The sequence below is a fragment of the Hakea prostrata genome, chromosome 7 (assembly GCF_041222555.1).
Source record: "Hakea prostrata isolate BN-2017 chromosome 7, UWA_Hpros_2, whole genome shotgun sequence".
Taxonomy (NCBI): Eukaryota; Viridiplantae; Streptophyta; class Magnoliopsida; order Proteales; family Proteaceae; genus Hakea; species Hakea prostrata.
Genome location: NC_142606.1, coordinates 8,600,950 through 8,628,231, shown reverse-complemented (window position 1 = coordinate 8,628,231; position 27,282 = coordinate 8,600,950). Strand labels below are relative to the sequence as shown.

The 27,282-nt window shown below is 36.9% G+C and overlaps 3 protein-coding genes across 3 annotated transcripts; 2 read left to right on the top strand and 1 right to left on the bottom strand.

Annotated features, from left to right (window-relative positions):
* The first annotated feature begins 5,032 nt into the window (after window positions 1-5,032).
* On the top strand, window positions 5,033-8,144 carry LOC149009472 (monogalactosyldiacylglycerol synthase 2, chloroplastic-like). Its single transcript, XM_089160446.1, has 8 exons — window positions 5,033-5,641; window positions 5,793-5,965; window positions 6,284-6,445; window positions 6,537-6,678; window positions 6,799-7,023; window positions 7,135-7,197; window positions 7,301-7,375; window positions 7,596-8,144. The coding sequence occupies exons 1-8, from the start codon at window positions 5,387-5,389 to the stop codon at window positions 7,854-7,856; spliced, it is 1,356 nt and encodes a 451-aa protein (XP_089016572.1). The 5' UTR covers window positions 5,033-5,386; the 3' UTR covers window positions 7,857-8,144.
* A 5,534-nt stretch (window positions 8,145-13,678) lies between these two features.
* LOC149009471 (ubiquitin C-terminal hydrolase 22-like) lies at window positions 13,679-19,750 on the top strand. The gene is made up of 3 exons (XM_089160445.1): window positions 13,679-15,001; window positions 15,532-15,656; window positions 17,344-19,750. Exons 1-3 carry the CDS (start codon window positions 14,145-14,147, stop codon window positions 18,096-18,098), a joined length of 1,737 nt encoding a protein of 578 aa, XP_089016571.1. The 5' UTR covers window positions 13,679-14,144; the 3' UTR covers window positions 18,099-19,750.
* A 52-nt stretch (window positions 19,751-19,802) lies between these two features.
* LOC149009470 (putative vacuolar membrane protein YML018C) lies at window positions 19,803-26,582 on the bottom strand. Its single transcript, XM_089160447.1, has 8 exons — window positions 25,842-26,582; window positions 24,065-24,451; window positions 23,062-23,279; window positions 22,463-22,533; window positions 22,260-22,361; window positions 21,187-21,304; window positions 20,888-21,023; window positions 19,803-20,743 (listed from the first exon to the last, which is right to left on the bottom strand). The coding sequence occupies exons 1-8, from the start codon at window positions 25,920-25,922 to the stop codon at window positions 20,681-20,683; spliced, it is 1,176 nt and encodes a 391-aa protein (XP_089016573.1). The 5' UTR covers window positions 25,923-26,582; the 3' UTR covers window positions 19,803-20,680.
* Between the last annotated feature and the right edge of the window lie 700 nt (window positions 26,583-27,282).

Genomic DNA, 27,282 nt, shown 5'->3' with positions numbered 1-27,282 from the left:
TTGAAGAAATAAATATCTTTACGAAATTGGACCTTCAACACTTTTGGTAATACAGAAAAGGTCTACTTTGTTACCAAAAGTAGGAAAAGGTCTACTTTAATTGCTTCTTGGAATCACTAGACTAAAAGAAAGAGAAAAGTAACGCTCGAGTGGCAAAACATCAATGTACGGGATATCAATGGTGCGGTTTGGGACAGTTTTAAGCTGAACTTAATGGTTTCGAGCTCAAAAACATTCAATTCAAACATGACCTATACGTAACATAACGGTTTCGGGCCGGTTTCAATTTGATGCGGTTTGGGTTTGGGCTTGGGCTAACTAACGGTTTGGGCTTAACAGTCTATGCTCGAATTGACCAACGGTTTGGGCTAATAATTTATAATATGCAAGAAAAAAATAAGAAGAAGAAACAATCGAGCATCCTGCTAGCTGGCGAGCGGATGGATAATTTCCTACTTCGATCCAGCAAACTCCGGAGCCTCAGTGGACAAGGTAGGGCACCACAACGCGTCAGGTTGCTTTGCCCCTAACCTAACAAGCAAGGACCCCACTATAGCGTTAGCCCCTATTTGAGTAAGGCGCGCGCAACCTAGTTTTAGCTCCCGCGCCCTGCAAGAAAACCAAAACAGCCCGTTCCGACCCTGAACAAGAGCCAAAATTCTATAGAAAACCAAATTATTATTGACCAATTTTCATTAAAAAAAATGAAAAGTCATTTTATGTTGTAAAAATCCCGCTCATATTATAGAAATCAAGAACTCATATTGTAAGTAGTAACATAGAAACTGCAAGTTCATTCCTTAGACTCTACTAGATAGTCCTGAAACAAATCTTCAAACCAAAAACCTTTTTAAATTCTAATTTATGCTATGATTGATTGTTTTGAAATTGGGTTTTTGTTTGATGCGAATGTTGATTTTTTTTTCTTTCTCTCTTCAATGAAATCCGTCTCTTTTTTGAGTTGGTATTTTGATGATATGCAAAAGAAATACCTTTGGATAAATATAATCATACTTAACCAATATTCTCATACTTGATAAATATTTACTTAATTTAAACAAATTAGTACATTCAATTGGACATTCATATTTAATCATTCTGATTGTCTATTACAAGTAGTAGAATAACTACTTGATCTTTGAATTTATGTTTAATTTTTATGATAGTCTATATCAACTACTTAGCGGTAGTATGAACAATATCTAATGTAAAACTATAAAACGGGTTGTAAAACGTGTTATAAAGTAAGAATATTGATAATTCATAAGAATATAAACAATCTTAGAATCCTATAAACTATACCATTTTTTCAACCTCTTATTGGCTGTAATATGAAGACTCTTATCATGCGTAGGAAATTTTTCCTACAATAGTAATTCAATGAATTATTATTCGATGAAACATGCAACATATAGGCAGACCGGCCATGATGATGTAGATATTTTTCTAACACAACAAGTCAAAAAGACAAAACAAAAATGATTTGAATTGTCCATGAAAAAAGGGTTTGGATAAAGTAGGTGGATTTTTATACCTTTCCAGTTAAGCAACTTAATAAATATCATTGAAGTTAAACAAAAAAGAAAAAAAAAATCAGATTACAATTCCACAAGTAAGGAACCTATGCAACAGGTTGGAAGCTATGAGACCATATCATCAAAGTATTTAATTAAAAAATGAATAAAATACATACATAAACACAAAAAAGACATGTGTGGTGTCTTTTCCTTGTTTAAAACTTTTGAAAGACATCGTATCGTATTCTTATTTATACTGAGTGGATATGATAGAATCGTTAATTAAATAAGTGCGATTACGTCTACATTCATTATCGTAAAAAATTAAATTGCTTAGCTTGGATAATTCTTTCCTTTTTCTAAAGTCTATTTTCCCTTTTATTATTACTATGAAGAATATCTCTTGATTGTGGGGCCTATGTTACATTCATATGCCTTAGCCTATTTTCAATCAATTTTTTATTTTATTTATTTCGTAAACCAAATTTCATTGAGAAGTACCAGTAAAACACAAAGGATCCTAAGCATGTAACTCAATGATCCAAGGGGAGGAATACGATCTAGATGTCCTACTGGAAATGGATACAATCTTCTTTGCTAGAGAGTGGGCGAACACATTTCCCTCTCTAGGATTAAAATTAACCTTACAAATCACAAAATCTGTAACTAGGACCTGGATATCATGCACTACTGTCTCTATTACCAGTACGTTTTTTTTTTTTGATGAATAATTAATCAATTAAAAGACGAGAACAAATACAAAGAAAGATCCACGGGCAAAGGATCAAGGGGGAGAATGGATTTGGGAGTTGAGGCCCCAGGCAACAACAATGAGTCTGTTCCTTGGGGAGTCAACAACCGGGGGGGGGAGGGAAAAGCAGAAATTTTAGAGGATACATCAAAATAAATAGCATTCCAAATAGCATCAATGGATCGGGATTTAGAAGTCCAGTGCCGAAGGTTTCGCTCCCACCACAGATGGTGGACTAAAGCCCCAATAACAAGCCTGCCTATTCGGTCACAGATAGAGGTACCTGAGAAGTTACTCAAAACCCAAGACCAGTCCCTAATAAACCAAAATGATCGATGACAGCAGGGCCAAATGAAGTTAAGGGCTTTTCTCCAAAGAGCACTAGAGAAAGGGCAAGAAAAAAACAAATGTTCGATGTCCTCAGAGCTATTCCAGCAAAGAATGCAATTTAGGTTCACAGGGATGTGGCGGGAAGCAAGGAATGACTGGGTTGGTAAGGCAGTGGTTAGGGCTCTCCAAAGGGTAAGAGAGTGGCGAGGAATATGGCCTTTGAACCAAACCAATGGGAGCCATAGGGGGGGGAGGGGAGGGGGAACGAAACAAATTCCAAGCAGACTGAGTGGTGAATATTTTGGAAGAAGTGGGGATCCAAATAACTCTATCATGGGGAAGGGAAAGGATAGGGGGGGAGAGTTCCAAACGTACTACCAGTACGTTTCTAATTGATCATCTTCATTTGCTGATACCAAACCCATAAAGTCTCTATACACGAGTATCTTGGAAAAATCATTATCTCGAGCCCATAGCGTTGCTTCCCTAATAGCCATTGCTTCACCATATAACACATCATCGAATTCCATTGGGATTGATATTGCATATATCATTGCTCCACAGTAGTCACTAGCTACAAACCAACTCCACTATTTCCACCCTCCAAAGAGTAATCACAACAGAGCACCGTTTATTCTCTTTAGATATTAAGGCCCTTCATGGTCTGTCGAACTTTCTCCATCTCTCTTTTCTCTTCTCCAGAAAAATCCTTTGCTGCCTAGAATTCAAAAGTAACTAGGATTTCTAGTTTTTTTTTTTTTTGAATGAGGTTCATCCGGGCCAGCTTGCGCGCACCACGACTAGAATTTCTAGTTATTACTTCTTTAGCCGACATACATTTCCCATTAAATCAATCTTTTCGTATAATCAAGAAAACGGAGCTGTAAAGACGTAGGGTAAACACAATTACAAGACAATATACACAAAATGCATGAAGGACAAATAGCAACTTGCCAGTACACTCATTGGCTTCATACTGATGTAGACACCACATCTTCTTGATACCAATTTTCCGTTATTATCAGTGGCCTGCAAGAATCATTAAAATCACATTTTTATGTAACACATGAATCAAATTAGGATTTTACCCAACCTTGTAATCCCGGTTCAAGTGCGGTTCAACCCAATTTTGGACCAGCCATCTCACTCTGAAATCAAATACAAACATTGAGGTCGGGTATTTATTGGATAGTTTAGATAGTCAGTCACATTTGACTCCACTCATCATAATGATGATGACATCATAAGATATTATTTCAATTCAAAAAGCACAAAACTTATGTGGTGGTCCTAATGATCATATGTTTATCAAAAAAAAAAAAATCTTAATTATCATACCAAATAATTGACCATTTATTCAATTGGAGTATTGAGAGAGAGGATAAAGATTATGCTCCTTTCTTGATTTTCTGAATTTTTCTTAGAAAAATCATTCTAATCATTTTTCATATATAAAATATCTATACTTATCTCTTAACTATAAAAAACAGTAGTACGTTATTGATAATAATTAATCATTTTGTTAATATCTAGGGGTGGTTTAGTTGGTAAAAAATTAATGTTTCCATATAAGAAGTCAGAGTTTGAACTTCCTCTAGGCTAGAGATGAAGCCTTGCCTATATTAATTTATATAAAAACTCTTTTGAGAATGTAATGAGGTAGGCGTAAACTGTCCAGATAAACTTCAGATCCAAAGAAAAAAAATAAAAAGGCTATTATTTGCCAGATATTAAATTTTGGCTCTTCTATTATCTTTTATTAAATATATTTAAAAAGAATTTTATTTTATTTTATATTACATATATATATATATATAGAAAGAATATCTATTCTATTTTTTTAATTACATATTATTAGAAATAATATTTATCTTTTTTTATTATATATATAAAGAATATTTATTTTATATTTTTAATACATATATTTAGAAAGAAAATTCACCATTAAACATAGATAAGATAGGAAAAGACTAAGCATTTTTTTTCTTCTTTTGTATAGAAATTAGACAGTTAATCGAAACATGCAACTTGGATAACAAGGCAATGCAAGACTGCAAGTGCCTTCTCCAGCTATTTTTGTGTTACTTGTAAAGGTTGCAAGCTGTTAACTTGGAAGAACATTTTACACAGGAAACTTAGACCCCTTGAAGACTGGGCCAAAAAGCAAATGACTCAGTCTCTTTGAGACTTGCCAACTCACTTATTATTATTCCTCAACATTAACTGGGCCCCTCACTGACCACTCCCAATTTTTTAAAAAGAAAATTTAAAATAATTCCATGTAAAATGGCTTTGAGGGTGGGTGCGGTAATTTGGAAGATTCGAAATTCCAAAAAAAATGCGAATCAAGCGGCTAGAAATTCCAGCCAGCCCCTTAAAATACCGGAATCATTCGAGGAATCTTTCCGCGCCTTATTCGCCGGCTTTCGTACTCTACAAAACTCGTCTTCTCCCTCTCTCGCTCAGAGACACAAAGCCCAAAGCCTCAAAGCTCGTTTCAAACCCTGCAACTCAAATCTATGGTTTCTCCAAGTATACCGGAATAATTCTGGAATCTTTAACCGACGTTTACGCCGGCTCTATTCTCTTCAAAAATCATTCTTTACCTCTCACAAGGGCTTGTTCCATCCTCTTTTAAACTCAACAATACGGTTTCTCTTTTAGGTTGAAGTAGATTTTGCCTCTGCTAGCAAAACTGGGTATCCTTTTCTTTAGTTTCGCTCAGGTGGTGAACTGGGTCTGCTGGGTTTTGTTATCGGTTTGGGGGTTTGATTGGGAATTATCGGAGATGGTTATGTCAGTGGTATCTCCGAGGAGATCCATTAGAGATACTTTGTTTCAAAGTGTCGGCGGTCATTATTACCAACAGAAGAAATGTTCTTATGGTTGTAATGAAGATGAAAGAAACACGGAGCTTGTACAGCTTGGAGCTGAAAGGACCAAGACTGTATTGATTTTGATGAGTGATACTGGTGGTGGGCATCGAGCTTCTGCGGAAGCAATCAGGGATGCGTTTAGGTTGGAATTTGGAGATGAATACAGGGTAATGGGTTTTCACATTTGAATAGGGTTTTCTTGATATTTCACACTGATACGTTGTTGTTCTTGTTATTTTAAGTACCTTTAATGTGGTGGATTTTTTAATCTATGTCATGGTGGTGCTTTCTAATTAAAGCAAATCTTGTTTATTTCAGATTATTATCAAGGATGTCTGGAAAGAGTATACAGGATGGCCTTTAAACGACATGGAGAGATCATATAAATTCATGGTGAAACATGGGAGACTCTGGAAAGTTGCGTTCCACGGTACCTCCCCTCGATGGATTCACTGTGGCTATCTAGCCGCCATGGCTGCCTTCTATGCTAAGTAAGTTCCTTCTCTTCCAATTTTTGACCCCTCTCTATTTGACGATTTCTTCTATTCTCTACATTTGGATATTACACAATTTATCTATCCTTAAGATCTATCCTTAAGCATTAAGGGCTTTACGATGTTTTCTTGTCTGACATTTCAATTTCACATGTATTCCCCATTCATCACCAATTTGAATACTGAAAATCTTAGTGGTATGAACTGGAGTTTGGATACATGTGAATCGCAATTTTAAGTTTGAAACTTACCAACCTTGACTGCTCGTTTTGTATCTTTCTTTGTCTCTAACTTATACATTCTCTGCAATTGAAGGGAGGTAGAGGCTGGTTTGATGGAGTATAAACCAGACATTATCATTAGCGTTCATCCTCTCATGCAACATATTCCCTTGTGGGTACTCAGATGGCAAGGCCTTCAAAAGAAAGTGGTGTTTGTTACAGTCATTACAGACCTTAATACTTGTCATCGGACTTGGTAAGTTATAGGGTTTCTAGAATTCCATTTTGCATTGCCTATTCACCTAACTTACCCAGATTTTAAAGCTGAAAATTCTTATTTTATGTAGGTTTCATACCAGTGTGACCAGATGCTACTGTCCCTCGGAGGAGGTAGCCAAGAGGGCTTTGCTAGATGGTCTAGAGTCCTCTCAAATCCGTGTATTTGGCTTACCTATCAGGCCATCCTTCTGTCGTGCGATTCTTTCTAAGGTTTGCCTTTGGTACTTAAAAGAGTTTATTACCAATTTTTTCCCCTTTCTCCCCCCTGATGGGAAGGTGGAATAATGATTTTAGATACTCATTTGTTTGTTTTCCCTTTTCATTATACAGGATGAGTTAAGAAAAGAGTTGGATATGGACCTTGAATTACCTGCTGTGTTGTTGATGGGAGGTGGTGAAGGGATGGGTCCTGTGGAGAAAACTGCAATAGCTCTTGAAGAGGCATTGTTTGATGAAGAGCTTGGAAAGCCAATTGGACAGATTGTAATTATATGTGGCCGTAATAAATCTCTTGCATCTACCTTAGAGTCAATCGAGTGGAGGGTACCTGTGAAGGTGATCCATTTGCTTCTTTAATGATCATATAAGCCAATATCATAGTCCATTATTGAAATTGAATCATTATTCTGGTGCCCATTTAAAACTCTTGAATTGTGTCTATTGCAGGTAAGAGGATTTGAGACCCAAATGCAGAAATGGATGGGTGCTTGTGACTGTATTATTACAAAAGTATGTTGCTCACTTCTTGTGTCCTGAATGTTTGTTCTCATGCATATTGCATCAGTTGCTAGTTCTCAGGCTTATAGTTCTTACTTGATTCTGATTTTTACAGGCTGGGCCTGGTACAATTGCCGAGGCTTTGATAAGGGGGCTCCCGATTATCCTTAATGACTTCATCCCAGGACAGGTCAGTGTTAATTGTTGATAACCTCATTGGGCTTATTCAAAAACTTACAAAAATTTAATCAGTTGAGGATGTAGAATATAGAAGTCAGTATTAATTTTTTTAGTCCAATTGAAAAGAAAAACACAGAACTAATCTACCTTAAGAGTATGTTTTCTGCAGATTCTGATCTTTTACACTTATTGATTGTGTCCTTGCTTCATTGGGCATTCAAATTATGCAGGAAGTTGGCAATGTCCCTTACGTGGTAGACAATGGAGCTGGTGTCTTCTCAAGTGACCCAAAGGAAACAGCTGACCTGGTAGCTGAATGGTTCACTACCGAAACAGAAGAACTCAAGAAGATGTCAGAGAATGCACTGAAGCTAGCTAAACCAGAGGCAGTGTTCAACATTGTAAGGGACATTCATGATGTTACACGTCAACGCGGCCCCTTAACTAGCATTCCTTATCCATTGACCCCAACATTCTCATACCCAATCTGATTAAATCCTGCCTTCCAATTGAACATATCTTAGTTATGTGCCATGTACAGCTAGTATTGAAACTATTCTTTGGCCCACAGCCCTCAGTTGGCAATTTTTGCCAATAAATCTTGTAAATATCCCCATTAGTAACTTCAAGTGCTTTCCTTTTCTCTCTTCCATTTTCCCCCTGTAGGGTTAGTGTGCTTTGGGTTCCTTCGGAGAAAGAAGGGTATTTGAATGATGAAAATGATGAATGTGAATTCTGAATCTATTTCGGACCCAGCTTCGTAGGTTACCTTAGTTTGCTGCTTAGTTTGTTAGAACTGTATATCATGTTCTCCTGTTGATTTATCCATTTATTGATGTTGAAAGTTTCCATTTAAGGGTATAATCTGTTATGAGATAACCCCAAAAGTCCAAGTCTCTTATCTTGATCGATTGAAAGACAGGTTGAGTGTGTGGGGTTGTCTTCTATATATATATATATATATATGTGTGTGTGCATGTGTGTGCGCGCGAGCTTGTTTTCAATGGATACGAAGGAAGATTGCAAGTTAATATTATTTGCATTGTGAAACCATCCAACTAAGAGAACATGGCACACGTATAGTTCTTCCATTTTATTTTGTTATTGTTTCAAACGTGTCATTGCAAAGCAGGAAACCACAAGCTACAACACAGAAAAGTTTTAAATTTTGAAACTGGGGTTAAGAGCATTTTCTTTATTATGAGGGGTAGCAAGCTTCGAAGCTGATGGAACAAGTTGAGTCAAATCATTTAATTTATCTCATACTAGATTAGCCTAATTTAGTATTTATATATATATATTAAGTTAGGCCTCATTTAGCATGTATGCTTATGAGATTATGCTTTTCCACATAAACTTTCTTCAGTGATAAAATTCAAATCACACTTCGCTTCATTGATGGGTAATTTATGATAGCTTACAACATTAGGGTTTCACACTCAATCATGGATGATGAATTGATCGGAATCCGAATTAGTCCGAATAAAAACTCATGAATTTTTTTTTGGGTAATTTTCATCTGGACCCCCGAGGTTTGGTCTTTGTCATTTTTAGTCCAAAAAAACTGAAACTTTGCATCTGCCTCCCCGTACTATAGAAAAAGTCAATTTATGGACAAATTATCACTTCTATGACAAATTTGCCCTTGTTTTTTTTTTTTTAATTTAAACAAAACATGGAAAAAAAAATGAAAAAAAAATTCAAATTCAAATTCAAATTTAAATTCAAATTCAAATCTTTGAACCAGAGAAATACGATTGTTAGCATTCGAAATCAAAAGAGTTGTTTAAGATCGAAACATCATGCCATTCGAAATCAAAAGAGTTGTTTAAGATCGAAACATCATGCCCTTGAACCTCGCGTAGAAGCTCTGCCACTTGAAGTTTTTTAAGCCTTCGAGCCATGGAATCACATCTTTCTTATCGTCGAAGTTTCAGATTTGTCTTCTCCGACACAGTCTTATCTTCGAGCCATGGAATCACATCTTTCTTATCGGAGTTTCGAATTGTCTTCACACACAGTCTTATCTTCAAGCCAGGAATCACATCTTTCTTATCGTCGAATGTTTCATATTTGTCTTCTTATCGTCTCGCCATGAACCGGTGTTTAAGGTCATGATACTTCTGTGCTTCTCCCAAATCCCCAATGATTGCTTCACTTAATGAAAATTTACCTTTTTCAAATCCTTTAGTCATGGTTTCCCTCATATGAGTTCCATAGTAGTCGCTCCAGCAAGAGCTTTAAGTTAGGGATTCAAAGTTAAATGAGTTGTTTGAAGAAACTTCAGTGTTTGATGTTCTTAGACGTTGCTTTGTTTTTCTTTCTCTTCGGATTTCGCGTCACAAATGATATTAATTTAAAAATTTTTTCATATCCTTGAATCTTGTTTCCAATTAAAAGAGGGTTAAAGTCAGCAATTGATAATTGCTTTAAATTGATTTTTTTAAGTTCGGGATTCAAAGTTAAATGAGTTGAATGAAGAAACATTCAAGTGTTTGATGCCTTTTTCTTTCTTAATGAAAACGTTTGATCCCCCATTTCTGTGGTTCGATCAATTTCTAATCCGTTACTACCAACTCCAATTGAACCTGGACTAAGGCTCTTTTTGAGAATCAATTCTCATTCTCATTATGAATATTAACTTAAGTATTTTAATTCATTTTTAGGTCAAGAATGAAAAATGGTTTGTTGATTTTATCGAAAATAAATTAAAAAATGGAAAATAAGTTTGGTGTCAAGTAAAAATTGTTAATAATGATTGTAAACAACTGAAAAGAAAATGTATGGTTGTTATAAAAGAATGTGTATTGACTATTTTACCCTCATCTTACTTATAGAACTTTTAAGTAAACTTACACAAATGAAGATAATGAAATCCTCATCATAATCCATAATGGACAAAAAGTTCATTATGGATTTTGGAGGTTTTCTTATTTTTAAATAAAAATAAAATTCAGAATAGATCCCAAATGATTCAAAATGATCGATAAATTTCTAATCCGATTTAACTTGACAATGATAATTGATACCAAAAAGAGCCAAAGAGAGACAATAAAGATTGGGGGTGCACTCTTGTTACATTTATTCTACCACACAGTAAGAGTAATTCCATAGAGTCGGATACATTTCTAATTTGATTGAAGAAATCAACCCCATCTAAAAACAGACTAAGGCAGACAATATATGAGTGGGGATTGTAAGTACATTTTTCCACCACCCAATAACATTGAAGCCCACTTGTAAATGCTTACGAAATGAAGTAGAATCCTCACAATGAGTCCTCCTCATGAAAGGGACTCTAATCTCACTGTGAGTCTCAGCAGGAGCTAGCCAACATTTTTGGTCCCCACCCTCCCCGAACACCGGATGTCGATCACTTGTTTTTGGCCAAAACAAAAAAAATAGGGATTAAATTAAATGAAAGAGTTAAGGTCAAAAGAGCTATACAAACGTCACGAAGGACAATTGCACACTGGAGCGGACCCCACCTATGATCTGACATTTCATTAATCAGATCACAGCTGCCACTTATACCGACCTATTAATCTTTTTTTTTTTTTTTTTTTTAGTTTGCCAACTCCGGTTTTTTTAAACCGGTGTTCGATCCGCGTCGCACACCTAGCTGTGGTGTGTAAGTCTCCTAGTGGAAATTTTTTACATCCACAAAGAATCGATACCGGAATCTTACTTAAGCGGGTCCGCTGCTTACCACTTGGACCAACCCGGTACCGACCTATTAATCTTTAATATCTATGATATGATGAGATGGGATGAGAATATGAGATATGAATTTCTTGTATGGGGTTGAAAATTGTGTGCCATTATCCTATCTCTCGCTTTTAAATGTGTATATCCTGTCTCTCCATTGGTGCGTACGTCTCTCTCTCTCTCTCTCTGAGTCTGTGGTGAGATTGGGATTGTTTTTGACTCGGTTAATTTCGTGGCTTTGGTGTTTACCTTGAGACGCCACGTGGAAAGCGGGCACTTCTATCCATATATATATTTTGGTTTTGGTGGTTAAGCAAGGATCAAAAAAGAGACAATCTTATTGGATGACTCAACGGGATTTCCAAGATTCCCAAGTCGTAGGGAATCTCCTCTCCTTCCTTGTTATTGTTAATTTGTTATTGGGTGCCAGCCGCATGTGTATGACCTTTTCAGTACAATGATTCTGAATGGTCACGCGTCTTCAAGGTTTGAGCTCCACAAGGCACTCTAGCAGTCTCTAGCTAGATAGCTGTTCTTTCTAATTCTTTAATATCCTTTATCCGCATTTTCATCTCTACTAATGGAAAAAAAATTAATAATATCCAAGCCCACGCTACCCAGTCTAGTCTAGTCTTGGAACAAAACACCTAGCCCAATCAAGAAGCCCACTCTTAGGCCCAGTCCAGTTGAAATGAACCCCTTGGCTCTTCACATGCAGGGGCCTTTTTTTACGTGAGAATAATTCAAAAGTTTTTTTTTGCACGATACTCACTATTTTTGGGGTAAAATAGTAATCACCCACTGTTATTCTTTAATTATAAGGCATTTAGGTAATTATATTTATACCTATCACTTAACAAAAAATCATAATTATAAGTAACTTGTAATTTTGACAGTATGTGCTATGTGATTTAGAGTATAATAGTGAATAGTCACTAGTTTTACCCTAATAGTAGTGGGTGCACTATAAAAAACTCTAATTTAAATGACCTATAAACACTTCCTTTTGCAAAATTACATAAAACTGATAGGTTGATACCATCAAAATGTTATTCAATTGACAATGACAAATAAACGTTTTAGTGAAGAGATCATGGATTCAACTCTCTGATGATATATTTAAATTATATAGTCAAGATGTGCATAAGCTAAACCGCATTTTTTAAAACCATGGTGTAAATTGTATTTTCAGAGCCATGGTGCCATTTGTACAAGTCAAAGCTGAGCAAGTAGAAGTGACAGCCCATTGAATAATTTAAAGCCCTTCTAAAGTTCTTATAAAAAATGAGTGGTGTCGATTTTCAACCCAAATCGTTAAAATCGGACTGAACTAGTCTGTTATAGCCCGAACTGGCGCGAATCGATCTTTAATGGGCTGTAATTGGGCTGAGGGTTCTCAGCCCGAACAGTTTCGGGCTGGCCCGGCCCGGCCCGTAAAGTGTGCGTGCGCCACGTCGGCCCGTTAGTCTTTTACATAAATAAAATTAAAATATTAAATATAATTATTTTTTTTGGTATTATTTAAATGTAATTAATGATCCATGAATTTTCGGTGTTTGAGACGTTGAGACTCAAGTTTGAGTAGTTGAGAGTTGAGTGTTAACACGTTTAACGGTTTAAGTTTTAAATTTTAACTTTTTAATTTTCAAATTTCATTTAGTTTTATTATTTTAAAATTTAAAAGTCTTAATTGATAAGTCTTAAGTCTTAATCTTAATAGTTAACTTTTTAATTATCAAATTTCATTTATTTTTATTATTTTAAAATTTAAAAGTATTAATTGATAACTCTTAACTCTTACAAATTCAATTTCATTAGGTGAAAATTGTGAGGTTAGTCTACACATGATAGAAAAATCTAAATTCTTTATTTTTTGAGGGTGGATGGTGGTTTGGATCAAGCTAATGCCATCATTTATCGTTGGATCTATTTGGAGTATTCATCCTCTATTTTTTGTAGTTTTGTGTTTGAGAAACTAGGATTTGGAGTTAGAAGAAAAAATAAAAATAAATTTCAATATTGATTTTTAATTTAGTTAAACCGTTAGTCAACCTGAACCGAAACCAAACCGAAATTATTATCTTTTAAATGGGCTGGTTTGGGTTAGGGTTTTTCAGCTAGAAACCGTTAGATCGGCCAAAACCGCTCCAAACCGCACCATTGACACCCATAAAGGTTACAAAAAAAAAAAAAAAACACCCCTATAAAAAACAATGAACATAGCAGTTATACTTGAATTGGTGGAGAGTATGATGTTCTAGAAATTCAACTTTAGCCTAGAAGGTAGAGAATGTTGATATGATGTTCATTCTGGCTGGTTATTGCACACCTCAACTGTATAGTTGTTCATTCCTGGCTCCAAAGAAATTTAAATTTGATAATGAATCTTTTGCATTGGCTCTTCAAGCCACGTGGAATGAGACAACAAGGCATGCCATGTGGAATGCTAGCACAGGGGTGTTGGCTGAAAGTTCCGTGGACAGATAAGAAGCTGCCAACTCAGCTGCCAGAGACTTCAGGAAGGAAGTTGAGTCGTTCCCATCAATAGGATTTCTTTATTAACAAAAAGAAATGCACTCTATTCTTTTCTCCTGCTCGTCTTTTCGGCTGTGCCTCTCTGGCTCTCGGTCTCTCGTACTCTCTATCTCATCTCCCAAAAATGTCTCCTCCGTTTTTGGATCGAAAACTACACAATCAGACTTCAGAAACAAGATAGGAAATCAATACTAAAATCGCAAAATTTTAAACAAATATTTAAAGCTAGATTTCCCTTTCTCTCTGCAACCAGATTCCAGAAAAGAAAATTAGAAGTCGGATCTTTGAGATAAAGAAAGAGTCCCCCGATAGGAAGTTCTAGATAGTTTGTTAACAATAACGATCCATTTGGATTTAATTCTTTGCCTGCATTCATTCATTCGATTCTTCTTCTGGAATTCTTCCTCAAGTTCTACCAATCGATCGATGAAGGTTAGGTCATGCAAGTCTAGGGTTACTTTTTCTCTTCTCCTCCCCGAAACCAACATCATCAGAAGTCAGAACCTACTGCTGCTTCTTCTGCTGGTGCAATTGCGATGTCTTTGAACAATCACAGACGGAACCGTCAGATTCCTCAGCCATGTCCACACCTTGTCGACTTCCGATCCCGAAGCGGTCATAAGCCATTTCGCGCATTACAGGACTGCCTCCGAGTCAAGCCACTCGGCCGTGCCGCGATCCGCCGTGACCCGGATGAAATCCCTCGCTGTTCCACCTGCGGTCACTGTGCACTTCGTCTCTACGCATGTGTCTCTTGTGCTTCCGTTTTCTGCCACTCGCTGCCCGAGTCGTCTCACGTGGCCTTCCATGCCGAGTCAATGCCGGGTCACGAGATCGCCGTCGATGTTGACCGCGCAGAGCTCTTCTGCTGCGCTTGTTGCGATCAGGTATATGATCATGATTTTGATGCTGCCGTTGTCCTCGCACAGACTGCTGCATCAACACTTGGCGGTGGATTGACGTCTGTGCCGCCGGAGAATCAGAGGAAGCGTAAGAGGGTTGATTATCGCCCGTGGACGCCTGATCCAAGAGAGCAGCTCTTGATGGGGACGGGTTCGAGTCCATTGCAGAGCGGAAACGAAGAATCTTCTTGTTTGCCATGGGGGTTGCGAGGGCTTAATAATCTCGGGAACACTTGTTTCATGAATTCGGTCTTGCAAGCTCTGCTTCACACGCCTCTACTAAGAAACTATTTCTTGAGCGATCGCCATAACCGGCACCTCTGTCAGCAGAACAACAAAATGGGTAATATCAAGAAGAAGAACGCGACGGGCCAGGATAACAATAACAGTAAGAATTTGCGGCCCTGCCTGGCTTGCGACGTAGATGCAATTTTCTCAGCCATTTTCTCGGCCAATCGGAAGCCCTACAGCCCAGCAAATTTTCTTTACAGGTCTTCCATCTTAGTGTTAACTCATATTTTGAGCTTTCCAAGTCGTTTTCCTTTCCTGGGTTTTATCTGATTTTAATCTAAGTTTGCATGGATTTACGTGTTTCTTCTGCTTATTATGTTCAAAATGTTTATTTTCGTGGGTCTGTTGATAGTAACGTAATTATTGGAATAATACTTCGATTCATAAGAGTTTTCTCTTTTTCAAAGTAGAAATAAAATATCTGTCTTGGTGAAGTAAATGAGGTGTGAATTGAAGGAGAAAGAAACGATTTGGTAAAACTACATAGAGATGGTTCTGTTTGGACCACCTACTAAATTCAGGGTTCTTACTCATGATTGAAATCTGTCTTCACTCTTTGCTTGGGAGCTTAATCCTATTTTTTGTAATTTGGGTCTTTTCTTCTTTGGCCTCAGTAGATTTTCTTGAGTACCAAATGAAGTGGGTTCTACTACGGATGGAATTTTGAAAGTGTTCTCTGATAGTGAAGCAGCTATTGTTTGGTCGTTGAAAAAACTGTGATTTGTTGCAGTTGGTGGCGGTATGCAGCAAATCTGGCAAGTTATGAACAGCAAGATGCCCACGAATTTTTCATTTCCATGCTTGATGGGATACATGAAAAGGTGGAGGAAGGTCAAGGCAAGCCCCAAAGCCAAGGTAATTTCTTCGTATATTAAGATATATGTTTGTCTGTGCTCCTTTCAGAGTCTATTTCTTTCAATAGTAAGAACTTTGGCCTCATTTGATGGGGCTGTTGAGCTCAATTCAACAAAGCCTCATCCCTAACTACATGGGGGTGAGAACTACAACTGATATGCTGCTGGTGTTACGTCCTACAACTCGATGGGTGGTTTGATGTTCTTTTTCATTTTCTTGAGTCATAATTGCTGTCACCTCTTGCAATTAACGCCATCTTTTCATTCAGTTTCATTGGGTCTTAATGTTTATCTAAGATATTTTTGGCCTCTTTAACTGTTGCAATTATGCTGTTGTTTCTGTTGTCTCTTTAGCCTCTTTGCTTTTTTTTTTAAATCAGCCCTACCATCAATTGGATCTCTCTCGATCCCGCAGTTGGTTTATTAGAGGATTTCTAAGCTGTCAAACTGTCGACTTCTCAATTCATTTGTATTTGAGGAATCTCCTTAAAACCCTTTGTTGAGGCAGGCAAAGCTAATGTGTCTATAGATGACTCGATTGACTGCAAGTGAAAGAAATTGAAAATTCAGAAAAAGAGCAACCAACATATCCACTCGTTCTTTTCAACGAACCTTAACTTCCAAGCACTGGTTGGGTGTGCACCGAGAGTTTTTAACATGTTCATCAAAACACAACATAAATAGTCCTTATGAGGACCTGAAGCCCTCTTCTATTTTACCCAAAAAGAGTAATCCTCTTTTACATTTTAAGTTATTGATAAAGTTCTAGATGGTTAAAGGACAAAGGTAACCTGTAACCACAATATTCAACTGCAGGATGAGGGTTTGTCTCTCGTATTGGTCTTAAGACAATTGCAAGTGCTTTTCCAATAGAGGAGCTAATAGCAGCTTACAGGCTTGCTGACTATCACCTGATTCCTCATAGTAAGTCAACTTCTTCCCTATTTCTACATGTGTCAATTGTAGGATTTCCTTGTTGCATTTGTATTTGGATCTCTTTAGCTCTCTTCTATCAAGTATACTTCTTTAGGTAAAAGACTGGCAGCTGTTATGGTTTTCATTAAATCAAGTGATACTTTGCTAAAAGCCATGGCATCCTATTAGGTCACTTTTGTTCTCCCATAATAGGCCTCTTATGTGGTTATATCTCCTTAAGGTTGTCATCGGAGTGAGTCTTCGGGCACCTTAAAATTTATTTATCTATATCTCAATAATAAGAATAGGATAGGAGAGCAAAAGGGCGAACTTGATGCCTAAGGCTTACCCCAGAGTCTGAGGGTTTTTCCTGCGCAGCCTTACCCCAACAATGTTTGCTGAACTCTTGTTTTGATAATAGGATAGGAGATAGCATGATACCCGATTGGCATAGAAGATGTTTTCTGCCACGAGTCCACGGATTGTGGGTTCCACCAAATCCCCATAGATGTCAACTTTATCTGTGTACTGTAGTTTAGTTAGCGTATTAGAGTCAATCGTGTTTAATCTAAACAGGAAGCAGGAGGAGAAGTGCTTGTGTTTTTTTAATTTTCTATTGGAGCTTCTTCTTTTATGTTTCTGGAACAATTTCCCAGGTAACTACCAGTTGCATATCAGTTTAGCCAGTAGAACCATTTTTTGTACAATTTGTTAATTCCACTTGCTAAACTTATGGTGGATATTATGATAAGCTTATTTTTTTTTCTGTACAGGCAGTGGAGACTGTTGCATTGCTCATAGAGTTTTCTCTGGTATCTTGAGATCTGATGTCACCTGTACAGCATGTGGCTTCACATCCACGACGTATGACCCATGTGTTGATATCTCACTGGACCTGGAATCGAACCAGGGGGATTCTTCAAAGATGAGTTCATCAAAGCCGATTCATGCTTGCAATGGTGAGGCAGATAGAAGTGGCATATCTACGCTGATTGGATGCTTAGACCGTTTCACAAGGCCTGAGAGACTAGGTTCAGACCAGAAATTCTTCTGTCAGCGGTGCCAAGTGAGGCAGGAGTCTTTGAAGCAGATGTCCATTAGAAAGCTCCCCCTGATTTCCTGTTTCCATATTAAAAGATTTGAGCACTCTACCATTAAAAGGATGTCGAGGAAGGTTGATCGTTACTTGCAGTTCCCATTTTCCCTGGATATGGCACCTTACCTCTCTTCTTCCATCTTGAGGAGTAGATTTGGCAACCGGATCTTTGCTTGTGATGATGATGAGCCAGATACTTCCAATGACTTGTCTACAGAGTTTGAGTTGTTTGCTGTAATCACACACACTGGTAGATTGGATGCTGGCCATTATGTGACCTATCTGCGGTTACGTGATCAGTGGTACAAATGTGATGATGCATGGATAACTCAAGTTAGTGAGAATACCGTCAGGGCAGCTCAAGGCTACATGATATTTTATGTACAGAAGATACTTAACTATAAAGCGAGCGAGAAATTGATTTCCTCCTGATGCCTTATCAGAAATAGAAGTTTGGTGACAATAAGTTTGTTCAGGCCAGAGTAGGGTTGACTATCATGGTCAGTAATTCTATCTATACATCAAAGAGGGCATTAGTTCCAATTCAACCAATGTGTATTGGTTTTACACTACAAGCTTGATGATTGTCATTCGTAGAGAAGATCAAGTGGTGTTTTGAGCCCTTTGATTAAATCATTTGATGGTTTATTTTTATTTCTCAGTTGAAGCTTAGAGTGAGCCTAAATTTTTGAGGCACTCCAGCAATTTGGCCATTTTGATTTTTCCCATGAAGGTATAGGTTACACGAAAATGGTTTTGGTTTGGTGTTTCTTTCTTGGATTGCAGGTTTAAATACACGTGTGAGTTGATTCTTTTTCTCGTGGATCCTCTCACAAAAATTGCGAGTCTTGGAGGCTTTAAGTTTACTCATGTATAAATTTCTCATTTTATTGCAATTGCATTGTCTTTTTTCATCCTAGAGTTCCTTTTATCTTTTGATCTTGTATGGTCTTCTTATGTTTTTTGTTTTTTTGCCATTGAAAATCAATGGATTGTTCTTATGACCTCAGTGTCTTAAGAGTAATGATTCCCCTACCATTTGTCTTTTTCTCACCTGCCTTGTTTACAACATGAGTTTTATAACAGTTGGTGTCCAACATACTGCTCGCGGTCAGCTTCCCTCTCTCTGCAGTTGGATATGGACAATCGTCTCTTGCGATCAGCCTTGGATGGTTCATTTCCAGTGCTTCTACTTGGAAGTAAAGCCAGAGGCTCACCCTTATAGGAAGTTTCAGGATGATGTTAACTACCTGCGATTCTGTAGCAGTGTTAGTGGTAAACGTCTTTTTTATACTCAGCCCAGGTTTAGTTTTCTTTGCTCAGGATGGATGTTTGCTAGTCTTAGTTGGCCATTTTTGGTCTTGGGAGCAGCAGAGCTGGGATGGCTCTCGATTCAACAAAAAATCTCCAATTATATAAGAATTTGCTTCCAATTATGGAGAGTTGTTCAGACTAGTTGCTAACATAATTGTTGGGGTAAGATGACATGGAAAAACTGTCCTCTAGGATTTTACTTGCAGGAAAACCTTTGGCAATGAATTGCTTTTACTGCTCAGACCAGCAGCACAACTAAGTTGGTTCTTCAATGTTTTTTCTTGCTACTGAAGCCTACTCAAATTATTGAAGAACTAGGAATTAAACAATTTTTTTTTTGTTAGAAGCCAATCTATTGCAACTGGCAAGAGGAGCTCAAGGCATCTTGATTACATAGGTGAAGAAGCCAGACTATCTTCTTTGCCAATGATAGGGGCTTTTGACTAGACTATCTGTCGCAACATTAATTGGAATTAACATTCATGTCCTCAAGGTTTCATTGTTTGCTCTCCTTGCAGCAATGTTGGGTGCTCTGTGTACGACACTACGACCTACTGGCTACTTATATACATTGTTGTAGTATTTTTAGTGTAATAATAAAAATAAAACTTACATTTTATTTATTTATTTAAGTGTCAAATCTGTCATTTATTTTCTTTTTAGGAAAGAGAATTTTGTTTAGTCTCACATTGGAAACTAAGAAGTCAGAATTCAAGTTAATTAATAAGTCTATTCAACTGGCAAGAGGAGCTCAAGGCATCTTGTGTACAATGTACGAGCAAGAAAAGTGTACCGTCCAAGTGCGCACGCACGCATTGTGTGAGCAATGGACCGTAGGGGGCAGTTTAAGCGCTTTTGACATACCCTTTAAGCAAGATCAAATTTGAATCGTATATTTTAATCAATGCTAGATCAAAGGTGATGGAAATAGATCTGTCAAATTATAAGAAAATCCACCGGTTCAATTTGCTTCTATAATCTATTCGTTATAAAATGATTCCACAACCATTTGTTGGTTCAATCTAGACCCTCCGAACGGCTCAGATTTAAACATGGACAGTGGTATCCCTACAAAGAGGCATCTATACGAATTGAGTCATGACTATTCTACATAGTTACCACAATGCTTAAAAAACTCTCCACTTTTTTACTACAGTTGAATATATAGAAAAATTCAAAATCCTCTCAATATTTAGACTTTGTCCGTGTAATGCAAAATTTGGAACAAAAATTTCAAGTTGGGTTTCTTTGCATCGTAGAAGATGGTTGGCTGGTACCATATAGCACTTCTTGTGGGGACAAATATTGAGAAAAAGAATAAACTAATCAGCTACCTTTGTGAAACAAGAAAGAAATACTCCGTGATGCAGACAAAAGTAGGTTTGCACCCATATATCAATCAGGTTAGCATGTTGAGAGATGAAAGGAACATGAGGCAAACCCAATCCAAAAACTGTTAGAACCAAAAATGCTTATTGTCTCTACGGTTGGATATGGATCAAGGCAAAAATACAAGCCTGACCTTGATCCCTTCCCACAAATCAAATACATTGTAATAGTATTAGTACATTTCATTCTTGTTTGGGACCTAAACATTTTCTGTGGTATTGTATCACTATCACACTTGTTGGCTCTGTACCGACAAGGTAACAAAAGAATACACTATAAAGGATACAGTTGAAGTCAAACTTTACAAAATGCTACAACCCCAGCTTTGTGGATAACTGATCTGAAAGGTTTGCTATCACAAACCCAGCAAATACCTGCAAGCCACCACACCAATGAAACATATATATTAAACAACAAGCACCAAAAATCTCATTGCTCAACAAGAAAAGCTACTTGTGTCCAACTGTTTGTTACAGTTGCGGCTTGTTTCTGTGTGGAAGAGAAGAGAAACCCACTACCTGAACAGAACCTAGGATATAAATTGCTGAATAGTGGCGTCCATGAATCATCATGTCAGCTACCATGGCAAGTGGTATGGTCAGGGACATGCCCAATGTGGCCACCAATGGAGTTGTCCAAACAACAGATAACGCCCTGTGCAGAGAATTAAAATTGAGCTCAAGAAATATTTCCACATTCAGAAACACACAACACACACACCCCCCCCCCCCCCCCCCCAAAAAAAAAAAAAAAAATCTTATGAGATACCATGAAAATAGAATTTAGGGGAAAAAAAGGATGGGCTGTCATCACATACCAGAAGTAGTCAGAGAGGACACTTCCAACAAACCCATTTGCAAGTACAACTTCGTCCATTTTAATAGAATGGGGAATTGTAAACTTCGGTTCAATTCCCATAGCTGTCAATGGCCACACTGGAAAGCAAAACAGCAAAAATATGAAATGCAAATTAATGCAGAAATCTTAAAATCGAGTTCCTACAGAGAACTTTACACTTTCATGTTAACAAGTCCATTATGTCATGCTGCTCAAAAATTCCATGTTTGTCAACAAGAAGGTATCCAGATCAATACACCAGAGAAAGGTATGACCTAACAATTAACAAGCCTTAAAATGACCCCTCTTTTATTTATTTCCTATCAAGCCATTGATATATTACATCTTCGAATCATTACAAGGTCAAATCTATATGGCATGCTAAATAAGGCACCCAACAATACACCATCGACAAGAATAACAGAATGACTACAAACATATTATATCTTTCGTTTTGGTAAAACATATTATATCATTATCAGAAACATTTCAATGCCTACTTCCTGCTGCTTTCATTGAAAGAGACAGGCATAAGCATCCCCAGTAGTTGACATCCTTCAAAATACCAACTAGAAAGGCAAATGGTGAATTTTTCAAGCAAATCTTGCATTTAGTAATTTGTTTCCATAAAAGTGTGTTAGTTCAACATCATCTCAGAGAAATTTCAAAAAGCTTCCATTTTTCTCTAAACTATATCAAGGATCAGCTTCTGATCACAATCTTAAGGTAAGTGCATACTTGGTAAACCAATCCACCCAAATTTGATAAGACAGCATCCCCAAGAGTGAAAAACAACAATAATTTCCGTGGGGAAACTGCAGTTTACTATTCTTTTGCTTCTTGTAATATCAGATTCAGAATAAGCGGCATCCTATCCATAAGAACATGGAAACCAATTCATTTTGAGGAAAATTAACCGCATTCTGGACATATCTTGCTTGAGAAGATCTAATGAAAACATGAAAACTAATTCATTTTGTACAACAGCACTCTGGCATTCTAATTAGCCATTGTGGATGTGCCAGTTCTCGAAAAGAAATAAATAAATCTTACCCAGCCACCAAAGAGCAACAAGACTGAACAGTCCAATATATCCAAATAATTTTTGCACGTCAACTCTTCCTCCTTCCTCTCCAGCAAACTTTTTGAGAAGCACTGCAGTGTGTTAACTTTAGGAATGAAATTTAAAATGATACAGATCAAGTACACAGAGAAAAAAATATGTAATCAAAGGAAAAAGTTAGGCAGTGTCCAACCAGTAAATAACCCATATGACACAGCTGAGAGAAGCCCAAAGAGGTCTCCAACAAGAGATCGTTCCCCATTTCTGTTCTCCAAGAAAAAAGAGAAATGTACGATCATTGTTCCAGACATGTTTAATAAAGAGAGAGCAAATGAACAAACAATATAATAACCAAGAAACCACTTTAAGGGTAAATATTAATATAATGTCCTACATAAAGAGTAGATGTTTAACAAAGATGGAAGGATAAGAAATCATATCAATGAGTTTAAAATCAGCAACTTGCCATCAGGGTAAAAATTGTGAATTCTCAATAAAAACATTGAAACTTGATACCCCCACCCCCCCCACCCCACCCCACCCCCACCCCAGAAAAAAAAGAAAGTATAAAAGAAAAAATTTACTCTTTTGCTTTAAAAGGTAGCTTGAAACTGAATATTCAACTTTGCTGGATTAAAGATTTTTAAAAAGCATCAATGTGCTAACAACTGTCCAAAACCCTACAAGATTTAACAAATGCATTAAACTGTGTTGCAAGAGTTTTTTGCACCACCAAATGGAATCCAAAAACTTAATTATTATTTTTCCAGAGCTAGAGAGAATTAAACTTACGAAGATGCACTTAATTGTGCCTCATCTGTGGCCCAGGTCTTTCCCAGAGTTGTCATTGCAACACCAGTGATGCTAACAAACACAGCAACTACTTTTGCCATACTTAGAGAGTCTTGACCGAGAAATGCTCCAATGAAAAGAGTGAACAATCCTGAAGTTGAGGATAATACTGTTGTACTTGCAACACTGGTACGTGCGAGTGCAGCATTAGATAAGTACTGTCTTAGGAGAAAAGAAAAAGATAACTAAGTATTCAGTGTTTTGTGACTTGTTAAAATATTTAATCACACAAATTGAACATAAACAGAAGATGCTTTTATGGAAACGTGCCTTCTTGGAAAAATTGAAACATCAATTACGATGTGGGAGTAATGGATTGAAGCTTTCGATTCATTATTGTGAGTAACCTCTTATCCAGTTTAGTTAAGAATGTAACCCGAGATTTCAGACACTTCAATATGCTATATCAATCAGTACAGATTCAAAAGCAAGTGATTGATAAGTAGTAAGGACTAAAGCCTAGAATGTGCATATGTCATATTAAGTGTCTTATTGACCATGTTTGCAAATCAAGTAAAAGGAAAGCATGCACAAGAAATTCGGTAGAGTGAAGAACTATTGATCTGGGAGAATTTAAATCCTACTTAAAACCTAAAAAAGACATTTTTCATGTTCTTGTTTTTTTCTTTTTAAGCACACAAGTGCATGGCTCTGTTCACCAAAGACAACATAGATGAAAATGTCAGAAGTCTTCCACAAGTGTCCTAGATAATATTTTAAACGTCAACGTCAACACAGATTAAAACATATAAACGGAAAGGAAAAGAAATCAGAAGAATAAGACTGCACATATCAGAGTTAAAACCAAGATGCTTTCCTGCTCTAATATGTCACGCACATATGCTCACTTGCTGATCTAATGTTATATGGAGATGGCATATAAACCAGAAACTACCGAGCCATGAATTATTGGAAAAATTAGTAGCAACAAAAGCAGTCTCACCTCTGTTATAAACCAGATAGGTGCAATATAAAATCCATATGTAGCAATTTCCCTTGTTGTAGCCTCTCTGTCTTGTTTTAGTATGTTCACATCCTCTATTTGTTTAGAAATTAAAGGCTTTCCTTCTTCCTGTACAGAAAGCCCTGTGTCACTGTCTTTTCTTTGGATTTCCATTTCAAAGATTTGCATCTCATGGAATTTTACTGTAGAATCAACATCAGCAGATGACTTATCAACAGTTTTTGCGTTCTTTCCACCTTTTGAAGAGCAGCTTCTCCACGAATGACATAGCCAATCCTTGATGAATGCTATTGGGAGATAAACTACCATAAGAGATGCTCCTAGATATGTAACTGCAAACGGTTGTTTATAGTCCGTAAAAATGCCCTGTTCAATACACACTTCTCAAAGGCTAAGTAAGGATTTATAGTTCTTTCTGCTTACACAAGAAATAGCAATCTTACTTATAGGAAGTAGGAACTAAATTTTGAAAGAGTATCTACACAATATGTTGATATGATCCCAGTTATATATGTAAAACCAACATAAATAATACTCACCCACATATACAAAAAGGACATCCAAGTCCCACTATTGCAGAGTTCTGGGGAGGGTCATAAAGTACGTATCCTTACCCTTGCTTTTGCAAATAGGTTGTTTCCAAACTTGAACCCATGACCACTTGGTCACAATGGAACAACATTTACTGTTGTACTAAGCCCATCTCTTACCCAAATTATATACTAGTCATCAAAACAAAGTGTTCAAAGATTTGATGCTCAAAGCTTCCGGTGGAAGTATGGATGTTCTGGTCTTCCAGTGGCGTAGTAATAGTAAGCATTGAGGCAACCGTAATATAGAAACTTCAGGGATACATTAGGGACAATAGCCGATCTGCAAATTTAGTGACCAAAGATGAAACAGAATGGAAGCAATTGTGACATACAGATAAAGAACATCTTTATCAGGAGAGTAATTTGAATGCTGCAGCTTACAAGTTTTGCTCTTTTCTCTTTCAGACTGCTATAGTAGTCTCATTATTGTACTTAACTGAAAGGATGTTATTTTAAATGGAAAAATAACATGTATACAAAGACAAGCATCACCTAGCTTTGCAGTTCCCAGTAGATTCAGATTTTTTTTTTGTTTAACCACCATTTTGATCATGAGAGATATCAAAATTTATGATAAACATTTTATCTCTTCTGAGATTACTCCAGTACCCAGAAAGAGTTCACATTTTGCTGTGTCAATAAAATTAAGTTGATTACTAAGAAAACGAATAATATTATGTTGATTTTGTTGCTGATGTGCAGATTTGGCTTTAGGCAATCAGGTGAGGAGCGGTTACAGATCCAAGCTCCTGCTTATCAGCAATTAACGTTTCTACCCTCCTCCGCAAACAAACCCGGCCCCTCCCTTCCAACACTCACAAAAAAAAAAGTAAAAAAAAAGAAGGGTCCTCCTGGCTTTTCATCACTTGCAGGACTTCAAAGAAATGAACTTCCGTTGCAAACCCAGAAAATACTATGCAACCCAAAGTGACATGTATGAAAGCTTAATTCATTCCATCCACGAGTCTGTTCAAAATGGATCCAAAGCAGCAAAGATAGCCTTTGAATTTCAAAAGACACAAAATGCAGCTATCTTCACTAATAAAAACCATGAAATCGACAATATGAATTCCGCCGTTAAACGAATCAAGATGTATAGGAAATAATTGATGGGAGCAAACAAATCGACTACAAAGACAAGTAGAGACCAGAAGCAAACTGACCTGCGTGACTTCAGCAGAGGTGACCCAGATGATTACAACAGCCGAAATGAGAAACAATCCTGCCTTATACCTCCAACCCATCACAAATTCGAAAAAGAAATACCAAATAATTAGAAACCCAAAGATCTGAATTCTTCCTTCCGCAGATCTTCAACTCCTACCCTGATTGTTTTTGGTGAAACTCATTAAGAATTCATGAACTACCTTCCAACAAAAAATCTAGAGATTCCTAGATCAAAGACCAGAGCTTATCAATGACTAATCGTTGTTAGCAAAGACAAGAAAATGTAAGGCTTCACGCTTTGAGGTTCCAACGAAGTTCGGGGAGGACCACAACACCAGGAGGGGCTTTGCTCAAAAGAAAACCCGAGAAGGAAAGGTGCGTTAATCCGTCAAATCATAAAATTTCGTCCCACCGATTGGTGACTTGCGTTCTTCGTGCTGCTCTTGTTCTTCTTCTTCTTCGTCTTCATTTGCCATCGCTGTCACTGCATAGTGTCTGCTTTGATTGTTTTCCAAATTTCCTATGCAAAACTTACGGTAACAGTTAAATTATTTAATTGAAGAAATTGGGTGTTAAAAGGATAACAAGAAAATTAATACCATTTAATCTCTCTTTTTTTTGGGTAAATAAATTAAGACTGTGAGAATGTGGAATATTCCTTGGATAAGTAGAACTGTAGAACACAAGCTATTCGTCAGATCATTGTGAACCAAACCCAATTAGTATCTGGTGGATCATTACCGGATTCGCTAATTCAAGAATTGTTATTTACATCCAGACAGAAAAAGGAAGAAAATCAGGAACAGATTCGTGCTTTTTTCTTCAACTTTTTCAGTAGTTTTTGAATTAAGAAGACAACATATCATAGTGCATCAATGCAATTTAAGTCTATACCATGAGTCAACGAGTAGATGATTTCTTACTTTATGGGTTATGAATTTATTTGTTTATGTAGCTTCTTTTTCTAAAATAATTGAACTTCTAGAAAGAAAATATGAAGGTTTAATTATCTTTGAGAATTTATGGTGGTTGATTTTAGACTTGATGACTGACTCTAGGATCAATCAAGTCTCTGGTAAAATGAAAGTCGATTTCGATCAATTTAATGCAATTCCAGATTTTTAGACTACAATAAATCTGAGCAATTAATTTATCACTTCTTGTGAAAGAATTAGTTGTTTCGTTCACATCAATTTAAGTTAAATAATAAAAGGTTGATTGTCACTGAACCATATGAAGATGCTGCAGAGTTGCACATGACCCACACAAAATCATTAATAAACAATTGTTGATTAGTGAAGAAACCACTACCATATGTGAGATGCAAGGGGGCTTGTAGTTTTCTGGATTCTGTGGGCAATGCTATTTCTTTAGACCTCCACTTTGATTAGTAACTAATCAAAAGATGAAGAAGCACTTCAATTAATGGAGAACAAG